Source organism: Ptiloglossa arizonensis, chromosome 9, assembly GCF_051014685.1.
Source record: "Ptiloglossa arizonensis isolate GNS036 chromosome 9, iyPtiAriz1_principal, whole genome shotgun sequence".
In the NCBI taxonomy this organism is placed as follows: domain Eukaryota; kingdom Metazoa; phylum Arthropoda; class Insecta; order Hymenoptera; family Colletidae; genus Ptiloglossa; species Ptiloglossa arizonensis.
The window spans coordinates 22,347,658-22,375,338 of NC_135056.1; the positions used below are offsets into that span (position 1 = coordinate 22,347,658).

At 56.1% G+C, this 27,681-nt stretch overlaps 3 protein-coding genes and 1 long non-coding RNA gene across 5 annotated transcripts in view; 1 reads left to right on the top strand and 3 right to left on the bottom strand.

The window, feature by feature from the left end:
• Inr-2 (insulin-like receptor-like) overlaps nucleotides 1–2,822 on the bottom strand; it is a 21,809-nt gene extending 18,987 nt beyond the window's left edge. The window contains exon 1 of one of the 2 annotated variants that reach the window (XM_076320847.1): nucleotides 1,532–2,822. In XM_076320847.1, the coding sequence (XP_076176962.1) occupies nucleotides 1,532–2,234 (703 nt within the window). In that variant the 5' untranslated portion in view covers nucleotides 2,235–2,822. The remainder of the gene's footprint in view (nucleotides 1–1,531) is intronic. The other variant, XM_076320848.1, reaches the window with a different exon arrangement.
• Nucleotides 1–27,681, top strand: part of LOC143151184 (uncharacterized) — a 157,509-nt gene that overhangs the window by 42,825 nt on the left and 87,003 nt on the right. The gene's annotated exons all lie outside the window — the stretch shown is intronic.
• On the bottom strand, nucleotides 2,731–11,831 carry LOC143151423 (uncharacterized). The gene is made up of 3 exons (XM_076320523.1): nucleotides 11,590–11,831; nucleotides 10,891–11,547; nucleotides 2,731–3,016 (listed from the first exon to the last, which is right to left on the bottom strand). Exons 1-3 carry the CDS (start codon nucleotides 11,829–11,831, stop codon nucleotides 2,731–2,733), a joined length of 1,185 nt encoding a protein of 394 aa, XP_076176638.1.
• Nucleotides 23,375–26,464, bottom strand: LOC143151395 (major facilitator superfamily domain-containing protein 12). Its single transcript, XM_076320489.1, has 7 exons — nucleotides 26,022–26,464; nucleotides 25,027–25,351; nucleotides 24,676–24,958; nucleotides 24,496–24,610; nucleotides 24,062–24,430; nucleotides 23,749–24,002; nucleotides 23,375–23,667 (listed from the first exon to the last, which is right to left on the bottom strand). The coding sequence occupies exons 2-7, from the start codon at nucleotides 25,211–25,213 to the stop codon at nucleotides 23,547–23,549; spliced, it is 1,329 nt and encodes a 442-aa protein (XP_076176604.1). The 5' UTR covers nucleotides 25,214–25,351; nucleotides 26,022–26,464; the 3' UTR covers nucleotides 23,375–23,546.

Consider the following 27,681-nt stretch of genomic DNA (forward strand, 5'->3'; position numbering starts at 1 on the left):
AATTATCGCTCGAGCGAATCGGGAACGGAGTTGGCGCACACGGGAATCGTATTCGGTACTCCGTTCCAGAGCCGCGCGAATCCGCGAAACCTGGACAAAGTGATCGAAATTTGCATACCCGCTCCGAACCGAATCGAATCGACTCTCCTTCCGATGGATTCGTTCGCTCGACTCCGATTTTCTCGAAACGAGTGTTTCGAGTACTTCGTCGAATCCAAGATCCGATTTCGTCGCGGGGAAGACAACGGATCCGAGTTTTTTAGGGAAATTGCGCGAAAGCCGAAGAGCAGCGCGTTTTCCCCGGCCATCCCCGCGGGCAAAAATAATTTCCCCCGCGGAAAAGCTGGTTGAAATTTTCGCGAGGATCGAAATAGGGGAGGCGCGCTCGACTCGGTCCCGTATTCGCGAAGAGAATAATCCGCGTTTTCGCTCGACCGCTTTAATTGCACGCGCGTCCGTAGGTGCTTCCGCTCGGGTTCGTTCCTCCCCTTTGCGCAAAAACGTAAACTCCGTTCGCCGCTTATAGCGCCTAATGATTTTAACGGGCGTTCGCATCGACGCTCGCTTACCAATTAGCGAGCCGTCCCACCGCTGGTCGTTCGCGCGGATTTATCAACGCCCGGTGCGTCGATCGCGACGCTCGATTCGCGCTGGCGTCGGAGAATCCGCGCGAACAACCAGACCTTCCGGAGTTTAATTCGAGCGCCGAATACGCGGCATCGAGAAACTTTCGTCGCGAATCGGCGATACGAGGGGAAGAGAGTCGTCGCGTACTCGGCGAGATAGCGGTCGAAAGCCGCGTAAAAGGAAACGTTCGCGATTCGCCGTCGCGCTCGCGGGCGAAGAAGGGAAATCGAGGTACACGCCGTGCTAACGACAAAGTTGTTACGGTCGTGTTATAGGGTAGCGAGCGGGTCTGGTATTTTCTCGGTGGAGATCGCGGCGCGGTCGGCGAGTAACCGAGGGTCGTTTCGTCTCGTTGGCTCGAAAGTTTCGAGCGATCGCGACGTCTCCGCGGGAACGGGACCTCTTTCGAATCCGCGAGTACGAATTTCTTCTCCGTGGAGGATCGGAGCGAAGCGAGCACCGATTTACGGGGGCGTGGCTTCGTATTCGGTATCGCGGGAAAAGATACCTCGAACCTCGCCAGTTTCGAGTTGGCGCGCGATCGCGCGATCGAGCGATCGGCGGAGAAGGTGGTAGGTAGATCGTTGCGAACTGCTCTCGGTCGAGCCGAGCCGAGCCGAGCCGAGCCGAGCCGAGCCGAGCCGAGCCGAGCCGAGCCGTTCGCGGTCGACCCCCGATCTCGCGCGTATCGTTTTTCAAAGTCGCGAAGAGAGCTCGGACGACCTCGAACGAAAGAACGCCCCGAGGTGAAAGAGGACGCTCGCGCAGAGCGCGCTGTACGTAGGTTTCGTTTTACCAGGGCGAATTGGAGGAAATCGGTCGACGATATTTCGCGCGGTGCATCGACCGTTCGCGACATCGTGCGACCTTTCGTCGTACAGAATTAATACGATTCGCGACTCACCTCCCTCTTCTTTGGGGGAACCGCTCGACGTTCCGTTCTGATGGTCCGCGAGAGCGGGGAACACGAGTACCAATAGGAACAAAATCGTCCACGCTGGCGTTTGCCTCTGCATCGTCCAGCGGAACGATCTCTCGATTCGCGGATTCCACCGCACGACGCTCGAAGCGCACGTCTTCGAGGAGGATCCCGCGCTCTCGAAGCCCCCGCGCTTGAACGTCCTGGACAGAGTCATGGCGCGGTCGGCGTCGGGTTCGGCGTCGGTGGTCCGATGGTCCAGCGGCTCGCAGCGTCCGCGAAGACGATCGCAGAGGTCGTAGCTGGTGGTCCGGCAGCCGCGAGTCGACGCGAGAAAATGGGACGGGTCGGTGTACTCGAGGATGCCACCACCCGACGGACAATGGCAGTGGCAAATGGTGGTGGTGGTGGTGGTGGTGGTGGTGGTGGTGGTGGTGGTGGTGGTGGTGGTGGTGATGGTGGTGGTAGTGGTGGCGACAATGGTGGTAGTGGTGGTGGTGATGGTGGTGGTGGTTGCGGTGGTGGTGGTGATGGTGGTGTTGGTGGTGGTAGCGACGGTGGTCGTCCCGGTGTCGAGGTTCGAACGATGGACGAAGGTTGTCGCGTAAACATCCGGAGGTGGTGCGCCGAGCGACTCGAGCTCGGACGCTGCGCTACCGAGGCTGCGCGTGCACCACACTGACTTCATGCTTTCGTTCCTCGGGAACGAGAGACTTTCCTCGCGATGTACTCGCCAGGACGACGACGACGGCAACGACGACGACGAGGACGCTCTATCTTGCGAGCAAAACGTTCTCCGATCTAGAGCGAAATCGGAACGACCGTTTCCCGGTGGTCGGTCATCGTCTTCCTCGAACTCGGGATGTTTCGGTTCCCAGGGCGGGTTTCCTCTGTCGAAAGTTCGCCGCTCAGAACGCGCACCGCTCCGAAATCGCAAGCATCTCTGGAGGTTGGTCGTCACGAGGTCCGATCCGTTGGAAAATTCGGCGGTAAATATCAGCCGGTTACGCTGCAAAGACGATACCGATGAGTCGGTGGGTCGAGGGACGCCATCGATCGATCCGCTCGCGATCTCGACGAGGCTCGATCCGACTCGCGGCGGATGTCGAATTCTGGGGCGCGCGCGCGCGCCCGCTCCGTGGAGTTTCTTCTGCCTCTTTTTCTCCTCCTTCTTCTCGTTGCGATCATGCCACGGGGCTCGTTCTACGCTCGTGACGCGAACCGCGCGTCTTCTTCGTCCTCGCGAGGAGGATTATCGATAGCTCGCTGGCACCGCCGCCGCTGCCGCCACCGCCACCGCCACCGCCACCGCCGTTACCGCCACCGTCACCGCGCGTTTCCTCCACCGTCTCTAGTCTCTCTTTCTTCGTATCTCGATCGCGAGAGCCGCGATACCCGCGAGACGAGGCGGATGTAAATGCTTCCGGACGTCTCGTCTCCTCGCCCGTGGTGTCCGACTCGTTTATCGTCCTGCAATCAGAAAACCGTGCTCGCGTCAGCGACCCTTTTTCACTCGTAAACTCGATGTACTCGATATCGCGCTCGAAAGCAAACAAGAGGAAAGAAAGTTTCGGGTTCTCGAATTCTTCTCCCGTTCCCCGTTTGTTCGCGACGTCGACGCAGCGGGTAAGCGGATCGTAAAACGAGGTGACGTTCGACGTCGCGGCGACGATCGTTCCAAAGAAAGGAGGGACGACGTCGCTTCCGGGGCGAGACTCGCGAACGACCTTCGAGATCCGAAACTCGGTTCTCGGCGAGCGAGGCAGCGAGAAACGCGCATGCAACGTCCGGTGGACGTTTCCACGCGGTCGAAGGCAATCGAGTTTCTTTTACGCTCCCTGCCGAACGAGTAATATTCTTACTTTATAGAAGTACCATCCACCGCGAAACCAAACGAGAGAGCTCCTTTTTCTTCTCCTTCTTCTTTTTCTTCTTCTTCGTTCACCTTTTTCTCCGCCGAATAATTTATTTTGTTTTTTCACGAAAGACCGTGTACTCGCAATTTTTCCGTCCGGTTAACCACGACCGGGAGAGTTCGCGATCGCGAACGAAACGAAGGACGCTGTTCTCGTCGAGCTCCTCGCGACCGGTTACGAGGCGATACAAACGACGACTCTCGCGGCCTATAAATTTGGCTAAAATTGGAAAACCGCGGAACGGAAGAGCGCGCGAGCGAACCTCTCCGAGCGATCGTCCTCGATTCGAGAGGTTCGTTCGGGCGGGCGCGTTTCTCGCTTTTGATTCGAGCGTTCGTTTGAACGCGCGTACGTACAGATTCAAAGAACACAAAGCCGTTTCTCGTTCCGGCTTTGCTCGATCTCTCGCGGAGTACGATAATTACGCGCGTTCGCGCGATTAAGAAACGTTTTCGGGGTACAAAGGCTACGGATCGCCTCGTTGCTCGCGTTCGAACGAACGACTAAACTCGAAACGAAACGAGGAAAGGTAGTTTTCCTCGACGTTTCGATTCGCGAGCCGGATAAAGTCTGTCGAGAATTCTCGGCCCGTATCAATTTCGCGCCCCCGCAACGGTTACTACGATATTCGGTGGAACACGGAACGGTAAATTCTCTGTTGGTTCGGTCGGTCGCAGCTCGGATTCGCGATCCCCTCGAAGAAACGAAGAGGGCGAACTTTCTCGATCCTCGAGAGTTTCCTCCGTCCGTTGCGTCCGCGAACTCGTCGCGTCGGTTCGTTCTACGGTTTATAGCCGGAGACGATCTAATATCAGTTCCACCGGCCCGTGAAATCGTTGCTCCGTTTTCGCGAGTACCGCTTTTCCGGTGAAACGGAAGGGAAACGATTCGTCGACTATGTAAACGCGAATCCTCGGTTCCGCGGGAAGCTAGGATCTGCGAGTACGTTGGTTCGTTTCGGTTCTTTTCTCGCGGTATCGCGAGGTCGAAGGCTTTTTCCGAAACGAACGAACGAACCAAACGAGACCACCCGACGCGAGAGTCTTCGAGGATCGTTCTACCCCCGAAAGTGGAGCCTGTTTCCTTCCTCTCGAGCAACAGATCCGGTAACCTCGCGATTCGTAATCACTCCCTACGGAGACGGTGGCCCGATCCAACTTCCTCGTACGGCTTCTTTGCCGGTAACGTTCGGCAGAGACGGAAAGGATCGTTTTCGAAGGTTTCCGAACGCGGTTCGCGAGACGGTCGCGGAACGAAACGATTTTTTATCCAATTAGGAGAGGACGGTTCGAAGAGCCCGCGGCGATGGGAACGATCGAGAAAGGATCAAGTCGGTAAGGGCCGTGCGCGTACGCGAGTCGGAATCGCATTAACGGTGCGGTGCGGTGCGGCGCGGTGCGAGGTTCGATCGTCGAACCCGTTCGAACTGGACGATCCGGCGCAGCGCGTCGAGTTCCCTCGTTAAGTACCTTCGAAAACAGAGTAGCCGACCGTCGAGACGGACGCGTGCTTGCGAAACACCGTTCTGGTTACCATGACACTAGGGTCAAGTACCGTGATTCGATCGAAGGTGCATTTTTCTTCGTAACGAGCGATAATTCGTTTACCGCGCACGAAGGGGTCATCCGAGCCGTATACGCGGCAGCACGCGCGCCGGTACCGACCGATCCGCTCGATCGAATCTCCGCCGTCCCCGCCTCTTCTTACCTCCCCCGGTCAACGAGACGATGACCGGTGACGAGCCTCGTCGCTACTACGAACCGAGCGACAATTGCCGCCGACGTCTGCGCGACGCGAACCTCCGCGAAACCTTCCAATTGAAATCGATTCGACTCGATCAGCGCCTATCGTCTCTGGCGCCGGATTTTTCGATTCGCGACGGCTCGCCGAAAACACCCGCGCTCGCTTTCGTCTCCGACTGCGACCACCTCGCGGATAGGAGTTCCCTGGAGACTCGGGAACGGTTGAAAAGTAACGCGATGCGCGGACTCGAACGCGCAATTACCACCGAAGCGTCCCGTTCCCTCCTTTGTCGAGTTCTCGAGGTTTCGTCGAGACGCGAACGAGTGGGACTCGATCGAAGAACGAATTTCGCTCGGATCGACGGTGATCGAAACGACCGACGCCGTAAATTACCGCCGATCTACCGTAAATTCGGAAAGGAATTTCCAGGTCTCGGAGAGGCGTCTACGCGTCCCTCCAGGTGCGTAGCTGGCCGCGTTGCGTGCACGAGTACGCAAATCGAGCGAGACGAGAAACGAGGAAGATGGATACATCGGGGTTCGGAGGTAGCGCGGGGCTCGAAGGAAGAAGACGGTCGAGTGCGGTGCGGTACGGTGCGGTGCGGTTCGGTGCGGTTCGGTGCGGTGCGGCGATCGGGTCGCGGAGGGTGGGAGAGAGCTGCGGGCTCGGGGGATGCACGGGCCACAGGCTTCATTCACCGCGCGGCTACGTTCTACTACGAAGTGTTTGTACTCGCGTTTGCCGCTCCGCCGGCGCCGACGCTCCGTCCCGCTCCCACCCGCTCTCACCCGCTCCCACCCGCTCGCTCGCCGCCTCGCCGCCTCGTGCACTTTTCGAATCGTTCGTCGCGCGATCGAAAGTCGAGTCGCGTCTCTCCGAAGCCGTCCTCCTTTTTCGACGGTTCCGAACGTAAAGAACGACGTTTCGGAACGCGACGAATCGAGGGACGCGCTCGAGAGACAATTTCCCGGTGTTCTCGCGGGAATTTGCTCCGAGTAGCTAACAAGAGGAGGAAAGTGGCATCGCTGATTGCACGCGTCTCTCTCCGTTTCGTCGATGGGTAACCGAGTGTCCGAAGAAGGGACTCGTTGGTCGTTGCGTCGAGCGCTCGGATCGAGAGCACGACGCGGTAACGAACGAACCGTACGCAGCTTCGGCGCACCGCTCTCGAGACGCGGTCTGCGTTCGCGCATTCCTGGCAGCTGCCGCCACCGCCTACCGACTCTTTCGTACCTCTCTCCGTGGTCCGCGTTCTATCTTCGAACGCGTCCTACGAGAAGGTTCGTTCTCGGCCGTTCATCGCCACGCTCGCCGAAACGGCGCGGACTCGGCTCTGCTCGCTTTCTCTCCACCGCGCGGATTTTTCGCTCCACATCGCGCTCGGTTCACGGTTCCGCGAGGGAACGCGAACTCGACCGCCGGAGAAATGCCCGTTGATCCGCTTCGGTTTCCCCCGTTGCTTCTTCTCGCGGGTCGAAGCCGAACGCGCCGCGCGAGGAAAGATATCTTCGCGATCGTCTCTCGTCGCGGATGGAACCGGAAACTCGGAGAAAAGTGTTCGCGGGCGCGAAAACGAGACCCGGACGAGGTCCTCTCGTTATCGTCGTTTCCGGGGGGAGGGTTCGGTCGTCGCGGTGCCGATGGTGCCGCGATTACCTCGGTCTTTTCTCGTTTCCTCTTTTGTACCGACTCGTTACGGCTCCGCTTGTTTCGAAAGCCAGAGTGCCGCGAGCGATAAAAGCCAACGTAACGAGATATAATGCCGGTCTTGAGTGGCGACAAACACGAGCAATGTCTCCTATCGTTGTACAAATAACATTACGCGCGGAACGAAGATACGCGTGGAAAGGGTGCGCGCGCGTCTTCTCCGTGAGAGCTCCCTTCGTCGCGTTCCTCGACGGCCGTGCGTCCAATTATCTCGTCGAACCCCAACTTCTTTCGCAACGCCCTTCGACGCGAGAACGGCCCGTATCGAATCGAGGAAACCGAGAGACCGAAATAACACCCACGCGTCGCCTCCTTCGACCGCCCTTTCGACGAACAAAGTTTCCTTCCTCTTGGAAAACACGTCGACTACGAACCGACCGAAACGAAAAAATCCATCGACCTTCGGTAGCCCGTCCAAGGATCGATACTACCCGCCATCGTGTTTCTCCACGGAAAACCGTAACGAGGTCGAGTGATTTTCGATACCGTGACGGGCCGCGGCGCTCGCGCTCGCGCTCGCGCTCCCGCGGCCGCAGCGTTTCGAAATTGCCAGCCGTTTCGCGGGCAAAACGATCCCACGTTGTCGATACGAGCATCCAGCGCGCGCGTCGACCGTAAACCGTGAAACGATCGCGTCCTCGCCGCACCGTGCCGCTCCGCGCCGCACCGCACCGCACCGTACCGCCCCGCACCGCCCCGTACCGCTCCCTCGTTCAATGAACCCCGGCCCTACGCGACCGAAAGTTTGATCGCGACGCGGCACTCGCGTGAGAACCACTGAAACCGTGCGAAGTCCCCGACTCGAGTTCGCTCGGTGGCGATCGCTCGGGTTCGTCGACTTTCGGCAGCCTCCGAGCCGACCGACAGCAGTGCTCCGTCGCGGGAAGAATTCGAACGTCGTTTCTCGGGCAGCGAGAGCGAGCGCGATTCTCCGCGGGCAACGACGTTGCCGGCGCCGACAGACGAATAAATTAATCGCGGTTTATTCGGTCGCCGAGCCGGCGACCGCGATGCAAATTCCAATTGGCCGAGTCTCTCCCTCTCTGTGCATCGCGCCTGCGCCGCGATCGTTTTTCGCGACAGCGAACCGGGCATAGAGGATCGCCCGATCGCGTTCGAGGCGATTCGCGATCCGGAACCGCGCTCGAAATTCGAATCAGTCGGAACGATCGGTTCGCGCGCGACGCGTCGAAATTCGCCAACGAACGGGTGGAACGGTTCGCGTTTTTACGGTAGAACGTCCCGTTTGGCGCCAACCACCGACCCTCGTACGATCATCGAAAATGAACGCGAGGCGAGGAATTTGCGAACAGCTCGCGCGAGCCGGATAAGAAACGACGTTGCGCGCGTAACGATCGAGAAATCGTCCAAGGACGAGGGAACCGACTCGGTTCTCGGTGGTTCGCGTTCGCCGTTGAGAGCCACTGCCGCGCAAGGGTGGTTGAGCGAACCAGGGCGTGGGTGGATTATGCGGGCGGTGGGCGAACACCGGGCGGGAGAAGCAAGGAAGTACGATACTACGCCGCAGTGTAAGGGGTGGTCGATCGATGTCGACCAAAACATTGCCACATGCCTAGCCAGCGCGGATGCTCTCCGCCGTGTTCCGTAACCCGAGCGTTCGCTCGGAATACGTTTTCTAAACGCGATTACCGTGTACGGCGTTCGCCCGGCGCTCTCTCACGCTTCCGCGGATCCGACTAAACGACCTTTCGAGGACAAAAAAAACAACCGCGCCGCTGGAACGCGTCATTTTTCCCACAATTGGAAACGTTTTCGTTCGAAGCGTCGTCCCGGGCGATATTTTCGGAACGTCGAACCACGAATGGGGCTCCGTTCGTCCTCGCGACAACGACCGGCCGCGATTTCGTTTCGCGGAGGCTCGAATCGTTTCAACGGGCAAATCTTTCGCCACATCGTTCGGCGATACTCTCGACCGCCGTGCAATTACTCGATACCGTAGCTCGGAGCGAAAATCCTCGCGACTACGCAGCTTCCTCGAAGGATTCCGCAAATTCGACGCCGCCCCCGGCGGCTTGCACCGAGATCGCGAAAAGAATTCCCCCTTTCGAAATTCGACCGAACGAACGTCGACGAGTCGACGACGGAAAATCTGCGTTCGCGCGTTTCCGGTCGTCTTCGATCCCTCGCTCGCCGATACGATACGGAGCGGTTCGGTTTGAACGGACGCGACGAAGATCGCGCGCAAACGAAACGAGTCGAGAAACGTTCGCTTCCCTTTCGAAGCTACTCTGTGCTTTCGCGCGATACAACATACTCAAACGGAGCACCGTCGCGCCCGATCCAACTTCTCCGTTCGAGAAAGCGATTGAACGCGGCGCACCGACGCGCTTCCTATGGTCGTCGCGTTCCCGCGGTTAGAGCGCGCTCGCGCATTTTACTCGGTAAGTGCGTCTTTAGCTCGTATTCGGGTTGTTTCTGAACGCGTCGAGTCGCGGTTGGACCCGAGTGGACTTATTTTCGGAGCGATCGCGTCGCGAGCCATTGCCCGTTCTCAACGAGCGAAGCGCTCGAAATTACCGCTAAAGAATCGCGCGCGGTGGTTCATCGGTGGTTTTCGAGAATCGGATCGAACAACGCGCATTACGAAAACGCCGCTCGCACGGCCAGCCGCGACCAACGCCGAGAGCCAGAGACAATTTTCCAACCGAAAATTGTTCGCTCGAAGCCGAGTCGCGGCGAAGGATTTCGAAATACGACAAACGCGATTTCGGTGTTCGTACGAATTTTTTTCTCGTTTTCGAGTATCGAAAATCGACCTCGTTTGGATCGGGATTCGTGAAATCAACGAATCCAGCGAAACACGAAAAAGCGATTTGGGAAAAAAAATAGGAGAAATTCCACGGACCTTCGAGGATCGAGCGCTAATCGCGGCGACCGATCGACGGGAAACGAAACCGGGTCTTCGCGCGAACGAACCTTTCCATTAAAATTCTGCAGCGACGCGGGGCGTCTGGTTCTCGACGACGTCGTCGTCGCGGCCGTGGTCGTCGAGAAGACCGATACGACGGACCTTCGAATCGCTCGAAACGAAAAGAGGCATCGCGATCGATCGAAACTGCGATTACTCATCGGTTACTACGAGTTCGCGTAGCCTTTGCGGAGCGCCGCGAACTATATTCGTCCCGAACAATCGACGCGACCTCCGATGAGGAGAAACGACGACACGATGCATTCGGTTAATTACGCAATCGTGGCGTCTACATTTTTCCTGGAAAAGAAACGTAGAGGGGGGCGAAGAGCGAACGAAGAGTGGCAAGTCGGAGTCAGGGGGAAAGAGGGAGAGGCAGAGGAGGTGGAGGCAGCGGAGGCGGAGGAGGAAGAGAAGGAGGGCAAACGATGCAGTCGGTGGTATCGATGGGTATCGTCGACGTCGACGGAAAAAGCGGAGGTCGAAGAGGACGGGTTAATATCCAATTATCCGGAAGCTGAGTCACGTCGCGGAGCGCGTGGATCGCGAGACGAAACGTACCGGATCACCGATTCGAGCCCGAGTCTCCGAGTACGAAGCGATTCCGTGCCGCGCGTGCATTGACCCCCTTCGCCCTCTCGCCCTCTCGCCCTTGCTCGCCGACGACGACATTCTTCTCCCGATCCGGCGACTCGATCGCGGTTCCCCGTACCATCGTCAACCCTCGAGGCGAGCTCGTGCCTTTCGAGCCGGGCTTTCTCTCCCTCGCGAGAGAACCGCGCCGCCCACGTTTCTCCGCGAACGCAGAATCGTCCGCTCTCCAGGGTTGCGAAACAGCGACGGTGGCGGTATCGGATAGCGATCCGTTGCAACCGAACGCCGAGTATTGCACGGTCGGTGGAGGAGAGACGGGGAGCAACCGAAACGGTGCACGGAGCTTCGTAACCCCGTTTCGTGTCCCGATCGGTTACCGCCGCGAAATCCCCCGAACGGTCCTTTCGAACGAGGAGAACACGAACTTTTCGAATCTCTCGCGAATACGTACGTACGCGCGAAGACGACCGGGCGAGGCTGGCCGACTGGCTGGCTGGCTGGCTGGCAGGCTGGCTGACTGGCTGGTTAGCTGGCTGGCTGACTGGCTGGCCGGAAACGCGAGAGGTCGGTGTCCCGATATCCGTGGTGCGACGCGTCGGGCGTCCTCGTGGCGCTCGCTGGACGTAAACCGAAAGGACGCGCACCCGAGGTTCGCGTCTTCTGTCGCGCGAACGCGTGCACCGTGCGCGCACGCGACCCACACGCGCGCGCGCCCGCGCGCACGCACGCCCGCCCGTCCGCACGCACGCACGCACGCACGCACGCAAGTACGCACGCACGTACGCACGCACGCACGTACGCACGCACGCACCCACGCACGCACCACCCGAAACGCGATCGACGACGGTCCAATGAACGGAGAAAGAACGCGCGCACCGAGAACCAGAAACGGAAAGGAAACCAGCACGCGCCGCCGCCTTTTCCTACCAGCGAACTGTGCTCGCGAACGCCGATCGTGCCGAGGGTTGAATGCGAACCAGCGGAGGGGTAAGAAAGTGCGCAGTAAGGAAAGGATGGGCCCCGCCCCTCCGATACCCCACCGACACCCGGCTCCATCCCCACCGTACGGCCGCACGCCCGCACGCCCGCACGCCCGCACGCCCGCCCGCACACTCGACCGCCGACACGACTACGCTCACCTATATCGCCGTCACCGTCGCGATACGAGCGGTCTTGCGCTACCATCTGGAACCTCACCCCCGCAACTCGCACCACCCTCCCTACTTTTATCGCCCGTAGGTGTTCTTACGTCCGGTCGCTTCCTCGTTTCGCGCGGTTCGAACGCAAAGTTCACGGGCGATCCCTCGAGATCCGAGAACGCGGGAACGGGTTTCGCTTCGACCTTTGGTATTCTCGCTCGAGCCCGGATCGCGAATCTTCCGCTTCCGACGACCATCCGCGCCGACGATCCTCCTTCGCGTTGGATTCTCACCGCGCGTCCTCCTTTCTCCCGAGACGCGTTTCTAGACCGACCGGTACAATTTTTAACCCCGCGCGACTGGACCGCCGACCGTGCGCGATCGAAGAAAGTTGCCTCGCGAGCGAGCGAGCGACCGAGCGACGGGACGCGTTTCAACAGGTTGCTTCGTTCGCGAGATCGAACCTTGTCGTTTAGAAGGGAGAAAAATATCCGCGTTCCTACCACCTGCACCGTCTTCTTCTCCGGCGAAATAATACCACGGCGGAGTTCCTGGTTCGTCGCGACCTGGAATTCCAGGGCCGCGCGCGCGAGAGACCGCGAGAGAGCGCGAGAGAGCGCGCAACAGTCCGGTGGACCGTGGGAAAACCGAGACCCTCCGCGACGCTCTTTCGGAAACGATCGACCGCGATTCGATCTTACGGCCACCGATACCCGAACGAACGATTCGATGGATCGATCGATCTCGTTACGCGCGGTTTACGCGATCGAAAGGTAACGGTATCGAGGACAATGGGAATCCGTCGTTACGTGGTCGCGCGTTCCTTCGAAACAGCGATCGCTCGGACCGCGAGCCTCGAGATACGCCAGCTTCCGTCGGTGGATGCGAAACGACAGAAGTCACGCCATCCAACGGCGAGCCCGAAAACTGCGCGACGTGGTCCGTTCCACGGTGATAAGCTACCGTTTCGCGGTGAACTTTTCCCCTTTGCGATATTCTCTCGCGGCCTCGAACCGGCGCCGATCGCGTTTCCCCTCGGCACGCGATCGTACGCGATTTCCGCCCTTGCCGCGAATTCATCGGGTACGGGTACCCGGGTCGAAAGGGCACCGCGAACTTCGCGGAACGAGCGGTCGAACGAAACGCTGGCTAAGGATAACGAGAATCGACGAAAAAGGAGACGAGACGGAAGGAACCGAAGGAGACCAAAAGGGAACGACCGATCGACTCCGAAGAGGGAGACGAACGCGGGCAAACTTGCTCGCACCGAGAACCGGCAACGGGACCAAACGGAACGAGGAGATTCTAGGGGCTGGAGAGGGGCAGCGAGAAAGATTCAAATATGGCGCGAGGTAGCGATGGAATGTGGTTGTTCTATACCCTAGCGAGACGTTTCGTTTTGCTCGGTTTGGCCATGCTCGTTGGACCATCGTCGGTACGGTTTTTTCCCTTCCTCCCTCTTTCTTCGCTTTGTTCTTCGTTCCGCTTCTCTCTCACCAGCGTCACCGGCACCGCGACCAGCATCGCCACCGCCGCCACTGTCGTCGTCATCGTCGTCGTCACCGTCAACGTCATCGTAACTCCCTCCCACTCTTTCTCTCGGATGCTCCGTTTCTTTCGACGAGTCCGTTTCTCGAGCAAAGCACGGTCTCTCGTAACGAGGTTTCTCCGCGCGTCTCTCTTTCCGTCTCGTTTTCGTTCGAGCCGCGAAAGGGAGTAGGCAGGTTCCCGCCGGTTCCGTGTTTCTCGATGTCGCCGAGACACGATTCGACGGGATCCACCTTCGTTGTTCCCTGGTCGAACGAACCACCGTATCCGAGAGTGGAATTTCCCCGCGGAAAGAACGCCGTTTCGTTCGTTCGGATCCCGGGAGTCCGCGTTCGCGAGCGCGTGACGCATCGAGAGCGGCGGTAGGCTCGGACAAGGTGTTATCCGCGTCCGTCGTCTATTATTGCGCAGTAGAGTGCGCTCGAGTTGACGCGAGTCCACTCGATTTGGCCGAACCAACGACGCACTAGGCGGGGTGAAATAGAAACGCTAGACTCGCGCTCGCTTCGAAAGGCAGCCAGGCTCTCGCACGCGCAGCTTGCGTACGCGTACGCGCACCCGAGTATCCGGCTTTTCTAGCAGTGCTCGCGCCGCGTCGTGCCGCACCGCGCCACGCCGCGCCACGCCGCCAGACCGAACGAGAAGCCTCTTCGTTTCGCCTACGCAACGCTTCGAGTCTGGATAGAAATCTAGATCGCCCATAGAAAACATCGCTCGCTCCACATTCCGTCGCGCATGCCTGTTTCTTTTTTTATCCGTTTCCAGCACCGATTCGACCGGACCGGACCGGACCGGACCCTACCGCATCGCATCGCATCGCATCGCATCGCATCGCATCGCTTCCTTTGATCGCTCCGTCTTTTTTTTCTCTTCCTGCTTTTTCTTCGACGACCGTGACTTTGACCGTCCGTATCGGCCACTTTCGGTTATCGATTACCGATATCTCGCGTGGTTGATGTTTTTCGCGTTCCACGGAGAAAAAGAGTTGCGAAAGCAGCAAGGAGGATGCGGGCGCGGGCGCGGACCCACCGTGACGCGATGAGATTTCCATAGCATCGGTGTCAAGGCGCGCGAAAAAGACTCCTCGAGATCCGTGTCGAGTAGAAGCGAATCGATTTCCAAACGTCTTTGGCCTCTGGCAGCGATCCTCTCCTCGTCGCCCGAGTAACGATAATTGGAACGTTTCGGTATCGATTGCGAGGACCGATCCGCGTTCTCTTTACTCTCCGAGGATGCTGCGCGGATTCTCGAGGAACGACGCGTTCACCCATTCCCCCCTCGCCCTCCCAACCCCCTCGAGCTCACAGCCAGACGCAAAGTCGAGACCGCGTATCGTTCGCTCCGTGCGTCTAGCCGGGTGATAATCTGGGACACGATCAACGGTGGCTCGTTTCGTCTCGCGCAACACCGAGGTGCGATACGAAACACCGCGGAGCCGTGCTTACCCTCTCCGAAACAATTTCAGGCCCGAGTCTCCGCGTATTAGGTTGCCGGACGCGACGCGCTTTTTTCGAATCAAAATTCTTCGAACGCGCGCAACAATCGTACGTGCGATGCTTCCACGGACTCCTCGTTTTGCGAAAGAAACGACGATTCGAAATATTCCGAAGAAACCTTCGTACCGCGTGTCGAAAACGTTCGCTCGCGCGCGAAAACACGGACCGATAGATTTTCCCGAGCGTGGATTCCCGCGCGTTGCGCGTCCCTGGTCTCCGCGTTTACGCGAACCTAATTTCGTTTCGACGAACGCGGCACGCTCGACGAATCGATCGTCGCACGAGGGCCGATTTTTTCTTCCCTGGCTACGAAACGTACTCTTTCCTCGTTCGAAAGGTTCGATCGAGGTTCGAGGATCGCGTACGAATCCGTGCGCGGCGATGTCGCCGAATTCCGACGATTATCTTTTCTCGGGATGTGCGTCACGAACGACGCTCGACTCGCCGAAAAGACGCTCGGCTCCGATAAAATCTAGCCAGAGGTCGGCCGATCGCGTTACGTTCGACACGCGCGAGTACGTTTCTCTCGCGTTCTTTTACGTCGCTTCGCCGCTAAACCGAAGACCGTGCTCTTATTCCTCGCGCGTTTCTTTCGAGCCGGGCGCCGCCGATACGCGTTTTCCGTACTGGTTTGCAAACATTTTTCGCGTCTGGTTCGCAGCGGTAGGGGGCTCGGTGAACACCGTTTTAGTTCGGGCGCATTTTGGTCGGAAAGTCGATAACGACGTTCGACGGCCTAGATATTCCGTGCGTCGGCCATTCGGCGAGGAATAATCGAACGGTCGCGTAGTTTGCGAGTCGGCGGTGAAAAAAGGAGGAATACGCAGGGGACGATGCCCCGCGCTCGAATTTCTCTCGATTCGTCGCCCTTCAAAAATCCGGCACACAGCGGTACGCGGTGCTCGCGCGGCCGACACACAACCGCGTATATGTGCCAAGGCTGAACACGCGAGCGCGTACATGCGCACGCTCGCTAGCGTCGAGGCCCCGTTCGCGCGTAAACAGAGAACCGTCCTCGTCGTCGTCGTCGTCGTCGTCGTCGTCGGCGTCGTGGATGAAACGTCACAGGAAAAAGGCAAAGACCGCCGTACGATCTCCGAACGATCGTCCGTCCGCGTAACCCGATGGACGCGCGCGCGGCTTTCCCCTTCTCGAGCAGCTTCGTTTGGAAAATTCGAGCGAAAAAACCGTTCGGAGGAACGAAATAGGTCGAGACCGGGAGCTTTCGGGACCGATTGATCGAGAGGCTTTTGCCGCGGGAGCTCGAAAGAGAATCGGACGTTCTCGATTCGAAGGAAAACGGGCCGAGTGTGTTCGTACGGAAACGGATTATTCGTAACGAGATGAATCGGACGCGTCGATTGTTGCTTGCTTCTCCGAGAGAAGCTTTGCGCGCATCTGGGACCGGCGATCGCGGAGACTCGTAAATAACACCGATCCGAGAAAATTCGGGACCCGTTCTCGGAACGAACGAACCCAGGACGAAGCTCGTTCTTTTTTTCGCCGTTCGTTCGAGTCGCGTTCGAGTCACCTTTTCCCTCGATTCGTTGAAAATTCTACGCGCGTTTCTTCGTCCGACGCGGCGCATCGTCCAACGTCGATGCAACGCGAGAAAAAAAGGGCAATTCGAAAGATGGACGCGCGTACCGTGCGCGAGAGGAACCTGGATGCCCCGTTCGGGTACGCGCGTCGTGTCGGACCGTGCGAACGGTTTTGGGACAACGCGAGTACACGCACGGAATGCACGGTCTCTTCCCATCGCGCAAGGGTATACCCACACACGCGCTCGAATGAAATATAGTTCGTGGAAAAGGTACAGCCACCACCGCGTACACATAGCCACAGTTTGCATACTTAAAGTGGTCGAGCAACGGCTTCCCTTCTCCTCCTCTACCTGTTCTTCTTCCCCACCCTTTGTTTCGCTCCCCACCCGATCGCAGTGTCCCCCTTTCTTGCACCCCGCGGCCCGCAACTCCGATTCAGGGTCCTCCCAATTTTCGAAGAGGCGCTCGTCCGCCGCAATATCGCGACGTTTCGTTCCGTTCGAGTTTCCCGATCCAGTCGATAAACCGAACGCGATATTTTCTGTCTCGTTCAAGAAATTACGACGGTACTCGAAACGAGAGCGTCTACGCGTAACCGACAAACTCCTCGGTTCGCCCGGTAACCCGTCGTTGAAAAGCGTTCGAATCGACCGCGACGATAATACTCGAAACGTTCTCGATTAATAAACACGGTGTTTCGATGATGTATCGAACCAACGCGCGAGAACGACATTCCGTACAAACCGACCGGGTGCGCGTCGATAAAAATGCGGATAAACGTCGACCGGTTTTGTCCGATCGGTGACTAGTTGACGTTTCGTGTTCCACAAATTGCCGATCGGTACGACAATAATAGATACATCGGACCGTAACGAAGACGAAGTCGCCGACGCTCGGCTCGGTTAATCGACAACGATCGACGCGCCCCGTGAAAATCGAATCGAACGATCGATTTACGCGTGTATCGCGCGGGACGTTTTTCGCTTCTCGGGTCTTCGACGACGAAACGGTCGTGCGCTCGTCGACGGACGGACGGACGGACGGACGGACGATCGAAAAGAAAACTACGAAACAGAAATCTCCAGGAAGATCGTCGAGAAATTGAAGCACAGCGCGGGCCGCCGGTGGGAACGCGAGTTACGATGGGCCGATGCAAACCGACCGGTCGACGGCTTTCTCGCCGCGTTCGCTCCCGCGATTCGATCCACTGACAAAGCGAACGAACACCGCTCGCTTACCCGGCGATCGTTACGATCGAGGATACGGCACAAAGGGTTACGACGCGCCGATGGAAATCTACGGATATCGAGACGCGCGACGATTCGTTTACCGGCCGATAATTTTATGCCAATTACGCGCGCCGAGTCCTTCGAACCCGGCGCTCTTAACGGAGTCCAATTAACTCCGTTAAATAGCGTCGAATAAGAATAATACGAGGACCGATGTTAGATTTCGATAACGTTTCGACGAATTTACTCGCGGTCGGTCCGCTCGGTAAGCTCGATCGTATCGTAGGCGAAAGCCTAAAATTCGACGATAACGTTCGCGCGTCGTCGTTAACCTTTATCGGACCGACCGCGACCTGTACGCGCCGAGCGCCGAATGCTTAATTACCTACCGTGCGTTACTATCGAAAGCTAAGGAGGGGGACGGGAGAGGAGGAGGTCGGCTCGGTCGAACCTCGAATATTTTCGCTTCGATTCACGCGCGATATCGATAGCCGAATTTAAACGTCCGAAATTAAATTTCCATCGCGCGCTACCGAGACCTGGATTTAAACGTCGCGCGTCAAAGGTTACCGTGAAAATTTCATTCGATGCCTTTTGCCAGCGAAACGACGACTCTGCGATCGCCTTTTACGCAGCGCGTTCGAAACGAATTACGCTACGAGATAAAATAAAACCCCGAACGCGTTCATCGGCGGCCATATTTCTTAGCACTTTTTCTTTCTTTTCGAGTCCCGTCGGCCGATCGAGTCGCACCGATCGAACGATAACTACGATTACGAAACTTTTTTCTTATCGGGAAGGAAGCGAACGAGATCGACCGAGTAAAATCGCTCGCGACGTTTCCGATCCACCGGCCGATTATTCCCGCTTATCGAACGAATCGCTTAATAATCCGTCCAAGATATCGATGATTTAACCCGGCGCTAATCGTCCACGCGTCCGACGCTCGAACGGGTAACCGGATATTTATTCGAGCCGAACGGCGTTACACGGTACATACGTACATACGTACATACGTGTGTACGTATACGTCGTCGAGCGTTCACGAGGGAAACATTGTCGCATCGCTATCGATTATGGGAACCTTTTGGCGAGCCGGAAGCGCGAACGTCGTCGACGGTAGCCACGGTTGGAACATCGCTACGATCTAAGTCGACTCTAAATCCGTCGATGATTTCAGCGGAGGAAGCGAGGCGTAGCCAACCGTGGTTACCCTTTCTCGTCCCTTTCTAAAGCGGTAACAAAATTTCGAGAGGCAATTCGAACGCGATCGGACAAATGCAAACTCGCGTCTCGAGCCGAGAATTTAGCACAGGATGCAGGTGCCGTACTCGTTTACTCGATTACCACGAACGGGAGAACCGCCCGTGTTTACAACGTAAGACGACGATAACGAGAAGACCGATACAAGCAGGCCGCTTAACGGGAACAAAAAGGGCGAAAATATACTCGGAGCGGGTACACCTTTTTACGAATTCGAAGAGTCGATTTTTCAATGCTCCATTTTCGCGTCGAACCTCCGTGGAAACTCGAATCGTGCGAACGATGCAGCCATCGCAACGCACACGTATGCTCACGGAATTGAATCATTGGCCGTATTCGCTTCTGTGCGAGTTCTCGAATCGATTCGTCGAATCGGTTCTACTCGAACGAATCGTCGAAAAAAGTTTTGCTTTTCACGGTGACATCGCGCAAGATACGTATCTCGGAAACGCGTAATCTAGCTGGCGAGACTAGATTCGTTGAACGCGCGTGGAAGTCGATCGGGAAAACGTCACTGCGCGGTGCGGTGCGGCGTGGCGTGTCGTGGCGTGGCGTGGCGTCGCGTCGCGACGTCCGATCGACGGGACGAGAGTATTACCGAAAGCGTCTCGTCTCCGCGACTTAGCTCGGCTCGCGTCTGACGTCACGCGCTTTCGCAGTGACGAGAAGAGAAGCTTCGAATCGTCGTCCGCGTCGGCGGTGATAAGCGCGAACCGTATTTTCTCCTACGCAACGATGAACAAAAGACCTACGAGAGAGTACAGTGTGTCCTTGATCGTGACTAAACTTCGATATCGAGCGAGCGCTCCGTGTTTAGGTGTTTACTTGCGGAAACTCGGCTCCGACATTTCGAACACCCTGTACAGAGCGGTACTACCGCTTCGGCATTAACCGGCACGAATGGCAGAGCTAAACTCCTCGCGTTCGAATGTCGCTCCGACGACCATTTTTCTCGTTCCGTTTGAAATTGTTCGTAACGCGATCCGCCCGATTGATTTACGAAGCGACGAGAAAAGGGTTTTTCAAGGTTTCGCAGAGGGTCGAATATCGAAGTGGCAACGATCGTCCCTGGCATCCGTGGTTCGGAATGTAACGCGTTAATCGCGCAACAAGGGGAATGTCTCGCGGCGATACGCGACACGCAACGGAGGAGCCTGCCTATTCGATTACAATAACCCGGTACGCCCAAGGCCGTCCGGATGTAAACATCGTCTTCGCCTTTATCGTATTTGGCAACCAGTGCTCTCTATTTCCGTAGTTTTTTCGCGGAATCCTCTACGACGGTGGCCGTCGTCGAGCGTAAATTGTGTCTCGAATCGGTCGACAATGCGATAATGGAGCCCGATTTGCGCGGATAATCCCCGTGTCGGGAGCTTTCGGAGGGTAGGTTTCTTCCACGATTTGCGAGACAACGATCCCCCGGTTGTCTTTGAATCGCTCGGAGGGCACGGTCACCCCGTTGTTCGCGAGTCGAAAGAGCACGTTTCTTACCGAAGGATCCGAGAATCGGACCGGCGAACGAAAGGACACGCGAAAACGAGGTAAACACGCTTAACGGGTAATCGGTGGTAGCCGAAGCGACTCGAAAAATTCTATAGCGAGTTATTCGCGCGTTCGTCGGCGAAGGGAGCGCGTCGGTAACTATTTCGCCAAGTTTCGTGGAAGCTTCCGAGCGGGTGGACGGAGCCGCTCTCGAGCGGTAAACAAGGAGGCGAGAGTGGCGACGAAACGAGGTTGGCCGAGCAGTCGCGAGGTCAGTGACTAAAGAGAGAAATATCGTGGAATGCGATATAGCTGTGCCGCTCTGCCTATTGACGTTCCGAGGTCCTTTTACCGAGAGGAGACCCCGACGATCGACCGTTCGTAACCTCAAACGCCAACGAACACCTCCGTTTTTATCTGTTCACAGCGCGTACCGGACCGATCGCTTCCAATCCTCCTAGGTAAACGATCTCGTCGAATTCGAGTCGTAATTTAATCGACGAGCAACCACGCGAAAACCGAACGAAGCGTTCTCTTGCTCGATAACGTTGCGCAAAGAGGGGGCCGTTGTTTTTTTTTAACGCTCCCGCGTACGATTAATTGCGAACGATTTCGCGTTGGGTAATTCCGCGGTTCGAATATCGATTTATTCGAAACAACGGCAATTTCGTACACGTACCGTAGCGAATCACGTTTGCGCGGTAATAGGACATACGCGACGACACGAATCTCCACGTGGGGACTACGTACATATAACCGAGAGTCGAACAAACGTAAACGTTCGCGTTACGTTCGCACCGCGCGACTGCGATACTCGCCTCGGATTATCGATCGATTTCTTCGCTCTTTCGTTATTTCGGATGCATCCGTTATCTTCGAAATTATTCCACGAAACGGAACGATTACGTTTTAGAAACGTTTGCGACTTTGAAACAAAATATGTAACACGTTGCGTGAAATAATACTTGGGAAACTTTCTATCTCGACACGTAATACGTATCGTTGTTACCAGCAACCAGCGGTCGCTACGCGAGAGAAAGAGCGCGTAAACTCGAGATAAACGTTGTCCGACGAAACTTTTGCATCTATCGGTTCTTGTTTATCCGACGCGAATCTTGTCACGGAACTACGTTGCGGTAAATTTCGATAAAGTTTTAACGAAAAAACGATCGATCAGTTCCGAATCGAAAGCGAAGGAAATCTGGAACTTGGAAAATTCGAAACTTCGAGCCAAGATCTTTCGAACGATACCCAACTTGTTCAGTTTATGTCACGTGCTCCTCGGAGCACCGTAATTTCTTTATTCTCTCGAACGTACGTAAGTACGACGACGGAGGAGCGGATATACGACCGTCGAAAGCGGATAGGAAAAATGATGACGTTACGCGAAACGTACTTGAACAATTACACGCGAACGGTTGCGTCTCACCGTTTATTTCTATTAGCGCGCAACGAGACTTTCTCAGCGGCGTTCGTGTGTCAAAGAGCGTTATTTCGAAAGCGGATAGGTCTGTACTACGTGGCTGGCGAAGAGGAACACGCACCACCACGACCGACTGACAGCACGCGATCAATGAGAATTGAAAGACGTTCGAAAAGCGGACGCCCAATTCGTCGGTCATTCTGGCGCGCATTCCCGAACGCCGCGAGAGAGCAACAGCGAGCGGAGACGGAACAAGAATTCGATCGCGAGGGAGAGCTATCGAGGGCACCCGCTTCCCGATTTCGCGATTTGTCGGTTGTATCGCGGGGGCCGCGACGCTCGCGCTCCTAAAATACGTCGTCGCGCGACGAGGACTCGATAGAGTCGGGACGCGCGCGCAAGAGTGCGTCTCGAAGGAAATTCCAAGAGATCGACCTACCGAATCAGCGTGGAGGAAGAATCCCCCGGATGCTCCCGGCGAAACGTCGATCGATAACGCTGAAAATCGGCCAACACTTCGTCAACAATAACAACGACGACGACGACGCGACAACAACAGCAACGGCAACAGCAGCAACAGCAGCAACAGCAGCAACAGCAGCAGCAGCAGCAGCACGCACGCAACACTTGTTCCGCGTATATAAACACCCGTAACGCAGTAGTCGCGACACACGTATGTAACACATATATACATGCACAGAAAGACGGGGCAGGCAAACAGACGGAGAACGCACGAGGTGGTCCGCGGTAGTCGAGTTACACCAGAGCTCGATGAACTTCTCGTCGTTCCGACCGCACTGAATATTCCACGACACGTCGACGTCGCGCCGTCACGAATGCACGCGCGGTCTAAACTAAACTATCCAAGCCCGTGTACGGTGCGCTTCACTCCGAGCGGACTGTATCGCGTTCGTTCGGATGAAAAATCACGATCAGTCCGGGACGCAGATTCCCCGCACGAGTCGCGCACAACTTGTTTACTAGAACGCGCACCACGCCATGCCCCGTGAACGTGCGTCCGCCTCCGTGCTCCCCTCGTCGCGCCGCAAGCAAAACAAGACTCTGCGCAGTAGCCTTGCGCGCACCTTCCGGACCATGTTCGCACGAGCCGATGTATGCGCCGTTTGTCGTTGCCTCGTGCTCCACCAAGGCGCCTTCGTCCCCGTACACTCCCCCCCCCCTCTTCTCACTCACACATGCACCCTCTCTCTCTCTCTCTCTTTCGCGCGCTCGCGATCGCACTCGCACACGCGCGCGCGCGCGCGCGCGCGTTCCCTCTCGCTAGCCCCGTGATCTCCCCCTTACGGTGCGTATCTCTTTCTCCCTCTCGATGCTTTTTCTCTGCGTCCCTCTGCCTTGCTTTCTGCGACTGGCTCGCTCGGAGGTTGCGTTCCCCTCTCTTTTCCCGAGCCTCGCTCGGTGCCTCTATCGTTTCGGTCCACACGATAGCCGAGCTATATCGTCCGATGAGGCATAACGGTCGCGCAGAATTCAACGGATCTTGTCTTACGCCTTCTACGACGCAACCACGGTCCGCCACGTAACGCGTAAATCGAGCAGGTCATCGTACCTTTGCGCCGCCACCGCACCGATCCGTTTCTTCGGAAAATTCCGTGGGTCGTACCGCGGCCGTGCAGCGACATCTGCGAGCGAGCGATACGAAGCTTCGAACGCGTCGGTAAGGACGATTTCTCGAGTATCTTGCGACGAGGGTGCCGCAACCGCCGCGCCGCCTCGAATTTCAATTCGATTCGAGACGCGACGATGAAATTTATAATCGATCGTTCGTTGCCTCGATATGCGACTACCGAGATGTTTTTTTTTTGGAAAAGTTTTATTCGGCGTTACATTTCTCTCTTACAACTTGTACGAAACAGTGGACGAAAGTGAAAACGAATCGTCGAATCGATCGGTGATCGCGCGAACGGGTTTCGCGACAACGAAAGAGAATCGTTGAGAATGCGATTCCTCGGTCGTGAACGTTTCTTCAAGTCGAGCACCGTGATACGGAGAAAAGCGTGACGATACCCAGAGACATGGAAACTAAGCAAACGAGCGACAAAGTGTCTCTGTTGTACTTCGGGCAAAGTTCCGATTGCGTGCACCTCCTGAAACGAAAGCAAAGCGAAACGAGACATTACCGGTACGGTCGTCCTCCATCGAAACTTAGGTAGCGTCTGTTTTCTCACCATTTTTCGATAAAGATAACGACCAATCCTGTGACAACCTTATCGAGGAAAGTCACTATAGAGTAAACGACGGCGCTACGTTCCGTACGCGGACCAATTATTTCCGCGGTGACGCTCAACGCTGTGACCATCGTGATCGAGCTTCCGGCTCCGATTAAAACGGCGACAACGTAAATCACCGTCGGGCTGTTTCCACCGAATTCCGTGATCACCGCGGAGAGTATGCCGATAAGCGTGCCCAACAAGTAACACACCTAAAAAGCAACGAAACACCGTTTCTCCGCAAGGACCGTTTCTTTCGCGTGGAACGTACCTTGGTGCCGCAACATTTATTCAAGTACTTTAACGTTAAAGCCGCGACGAAGGAAGACACGTACGAGACCAATGGAACGGTCGCCAGAGCCTCCTTTCCATCGATGTCCGTTTCTTCTATGTACAACGGTAAATAAACCGTGGCCAGTGTGATGAACAACCTACTGGCCACGTACAGCATAGCTACCCTCAACAAAATCGCCGTCCCGACCCAAGAGCTTCGATCGTTTTGAGAACTATCGATCGATCGTCTGGCTTCTTCGATGTTCCTTTTGCGCGAAGCAACGTTTTCCAACAGATGCCCTTTCAAGAAAACGTGGAAAAGTACGGTGGCCACCACCCCGATCAGCGTCAGCGTCAACGCGATGTTCTGAAAGGGAAAAACGTTCGTCTCGTCGAGTTCGTTGGGAGTGTTCGCGGAATCGAGTTGCTTACCCTAAATTTCAGGCTGTCTTTCTGAGCCAGTCGGACCACGGCTTCCTCGTTCGTCGGTAAAACTATCCACGTGACGACGTAGACCATCACCGCCGCTCCCACTTGGGCCGAGTATCTGTTTCGAGACAGACCGAGATCGTCATCGAGGAGAATCGAAAAGCGACGCGGCGATTATTTTACCGTATGGCGGTCAAGTCCGTTCGTGCCGACGATGAATCGGTCAGCGCTGGGATCATGGACAAATGAGAGATTTGCACCGCCGCCCAGCCGGTCTGAAACATCGCGATGCTGACCACGTAGACGAACACGACGTCGGTGTTCGAAGGTTCGACGAAACCGCCGAAGATCACCGGGAACGTCACCGTCACCAGAACGGAGCCGATAACGTGCCAGACTTTCTTCTTCCAGTAACGATCGACCAGCATCCCGAAAATCGGTGTCACGAAGGCGTCCACGATTTGTCCTTGAAAGCATTGAACGAAACGCGTTTAGAATTTACCGTTCTCGATGCTCGAACGCCGCTCGATTTACCTAGGAGCAAGAGACCACCGGCGGCGATCGGTTCCAACGAGGCGACTCTCTGGAAATAAATGAGAGTGTAGGAGAACCACATGGCGGCCGCGAGGTCGTTGAAAATGTGTCCCAACGCGTACGCGAACTTGGTCGAGGCGGACAGTTGCTTATCCAACAGCGGCATCCGTTCTCCATCGTTTTCCATTTTCGCGAGAAATCGATCGATCGGTTCGACGATACTCGAAGCAGCCTTTCGTGTTCGCGTTTCAGCCGAGTCCGTTCTGGACGCGCGAGGGAGTCCTCATCTTCGAGATTTCTTCGTTCCGCAAGGTCGATCGCGATTCTATCGAGTAAAATCAATCGACGAAACGTCAGAGTTACTTACGTGGTCGCGACTGACCGCGTATCTCGCGAACGAATCTTTCTCACGAGCCGAAGCGCGTCACGCGACTTCGCGGAATCGCAATTATACGATGCGTTGCGCGATCGACGTCCGGTTTGCGAAACTCGAGAAATATATTCGAAAATATCGCTTTAAACAGACAAGCGCGAGCTAGCGAAACACCGTACGTGAAACTTTCGATCGAACGGGGAAGAAAGACACGAGTCTACTTTTTCTATCTTCGTGTACATTTTCCTTCTTATATTGTTCTCCTTCTCCTTCTTCGATGGAACTTTGTTCAATTTTCCGCCGACTCGAAACGCGACACGGAATTTATATTCGCGTTCCGCGTAGCCTACGTGCACAAAATTCGCGCAAACGAGTCGTTGCATTTCACATTTCGAACGCACGGAAAAAGTATCGGTACTTACGAGCGGATTCGATCCAAATTCTTTTCACGTTCTCGTCGAAAAGATTAGCGTCTTACGGCTAGACGGTTTCTCGTGGTTTTCTTTTTTAAATTACCGTATAGACGTTGGCGAACGTCGAAAAACGATCGAGACCGAGTTTGTTAACGTTACCGGAAGTCGCTTCCGTTCTTAAATTACGCAAAACTTAAGTAGTCGCTCACCATTCGTTATTAATCCGTTCGTTCGTCGAGAAGAGTTACGCGCAACGAGAATCACGATGGCAGAATATTCGCAGCGAGGAATTATCATCCGTGTTCTCGAAGGAAATCGGCAAGCGCAACTTTCCTTTCACCTGCGGACCGATTTCCGTGTAAGGCAATACACCGGCGGGCAAATGCGTCGCGGGCCGAAATCTTATTAGCCTCGATGCGATTCGCGATCGATCGACCGCGAACGATTCGGTTCGCAAACTTATCTCTCGCGCGTGGTATTCGTTTATCGATGTTTCCTCTTTCCTCGTCGCGTAGCGATCACGAGCGCGTGGTAAATCGGCCACGAAAGAAAACGGTTCGAGGTTAGCGCGTAGAATGCTTCGCAGGTGCGAGCGCGAACGGAGCACGCGGCTATCCGTGCCGTGAGCACCCGAGAGACTGAACTTTCAAACGCTGGCCGTTTCCCGCTTCGCGGGCCGGGAATTACCGTCGAATCGACGACTCGATGACGGTAGCTTGGGTACGGCCTCCGCGCGATAACCGCGTAATCTTATCTCCGGTCTAGGCGCGCGTGGAAAACCTTTCGTCGATGCAACTCCATTCGGAGCGCAACGAGTCACGTTGCTTTCGCAATTATAGGCCAATCTGGATAGACGAGGCCGCGCGTATCGTGCGAACTTTCGATCTTAAAAAACGGACGCATCGCTGCTATCCTCTCGGTGCATTTTATTATTTGTTCGCCTGGTATCGAGTATTTTATCGCGCTTCGAATTGCCTAGGTTACACACGCTTCTCGATCCTAGTTGGGGACAAAGAGATCGATTCCTCGAATGCGAACTTTGCCGAGAATCTCGAACGAACCTTCGTTATCCGTCCGGGAGCTGGGAATATCTTTCGCGGAAATACCGTTCTTCGAAGAACGGAGGGACATTTTCCAGACAAGTTAATCGGTCGAAGCAACGCCAACGACGAATAAAATTTCCCGCTAACGTAATTTTAGCCGTACGACGAACGAATAAAAATATATTTTCCACGATACGGCTTCTAGCTGGAAGCACGAAGACGGTTCGGATGGAAGCCCTCGTTTATAATTGCAGTCGGGAGAGGTTTTTATAGAGCAGCTATACTCGCACCGAGGGTGAACACTGGTGCGTTAAGACACCGAGCAGCCCAGTCCAGGAGCTACTTTAAGTTGGGCGACACGCCTGCGGTTCGGTGCACGACCGTGATTAATGTGCGTGTAGCGTGTGTCTGTGAGAGAGCGTAAGGTATCCCATAGGTGGACAGGAAAGACTCTGTAATCCGAGCTCGCGAGAGAGAAACGCAAACGGGCGCGTACAGAGAGAAATCGATACCGAGCAAGTTCTTGTACGGTCTCTCGGTTAGGCGGTCTTGCGAGCTGGAGATGTACCCAAGAGTTCGTTCACCGCTAGAGCCACGGGTAACGCAAACGAGGCAAACCGGCCAACGCTGTTTCGTTAAACGCGACGCGTTCAATTTGTCGACGAATTCGAGCGCGTTACACCGTAAGCTTCTCCGAGATGTTTCCAATTTCGCGTTTCACCAAATGTTTCACGTTTCAAATATTCCCCTGATTTCCGTGAACGATACGACGAGAATAAATATACACGGTCGCGTTTAAAAAACACAACGATCGTCTCGAAATATC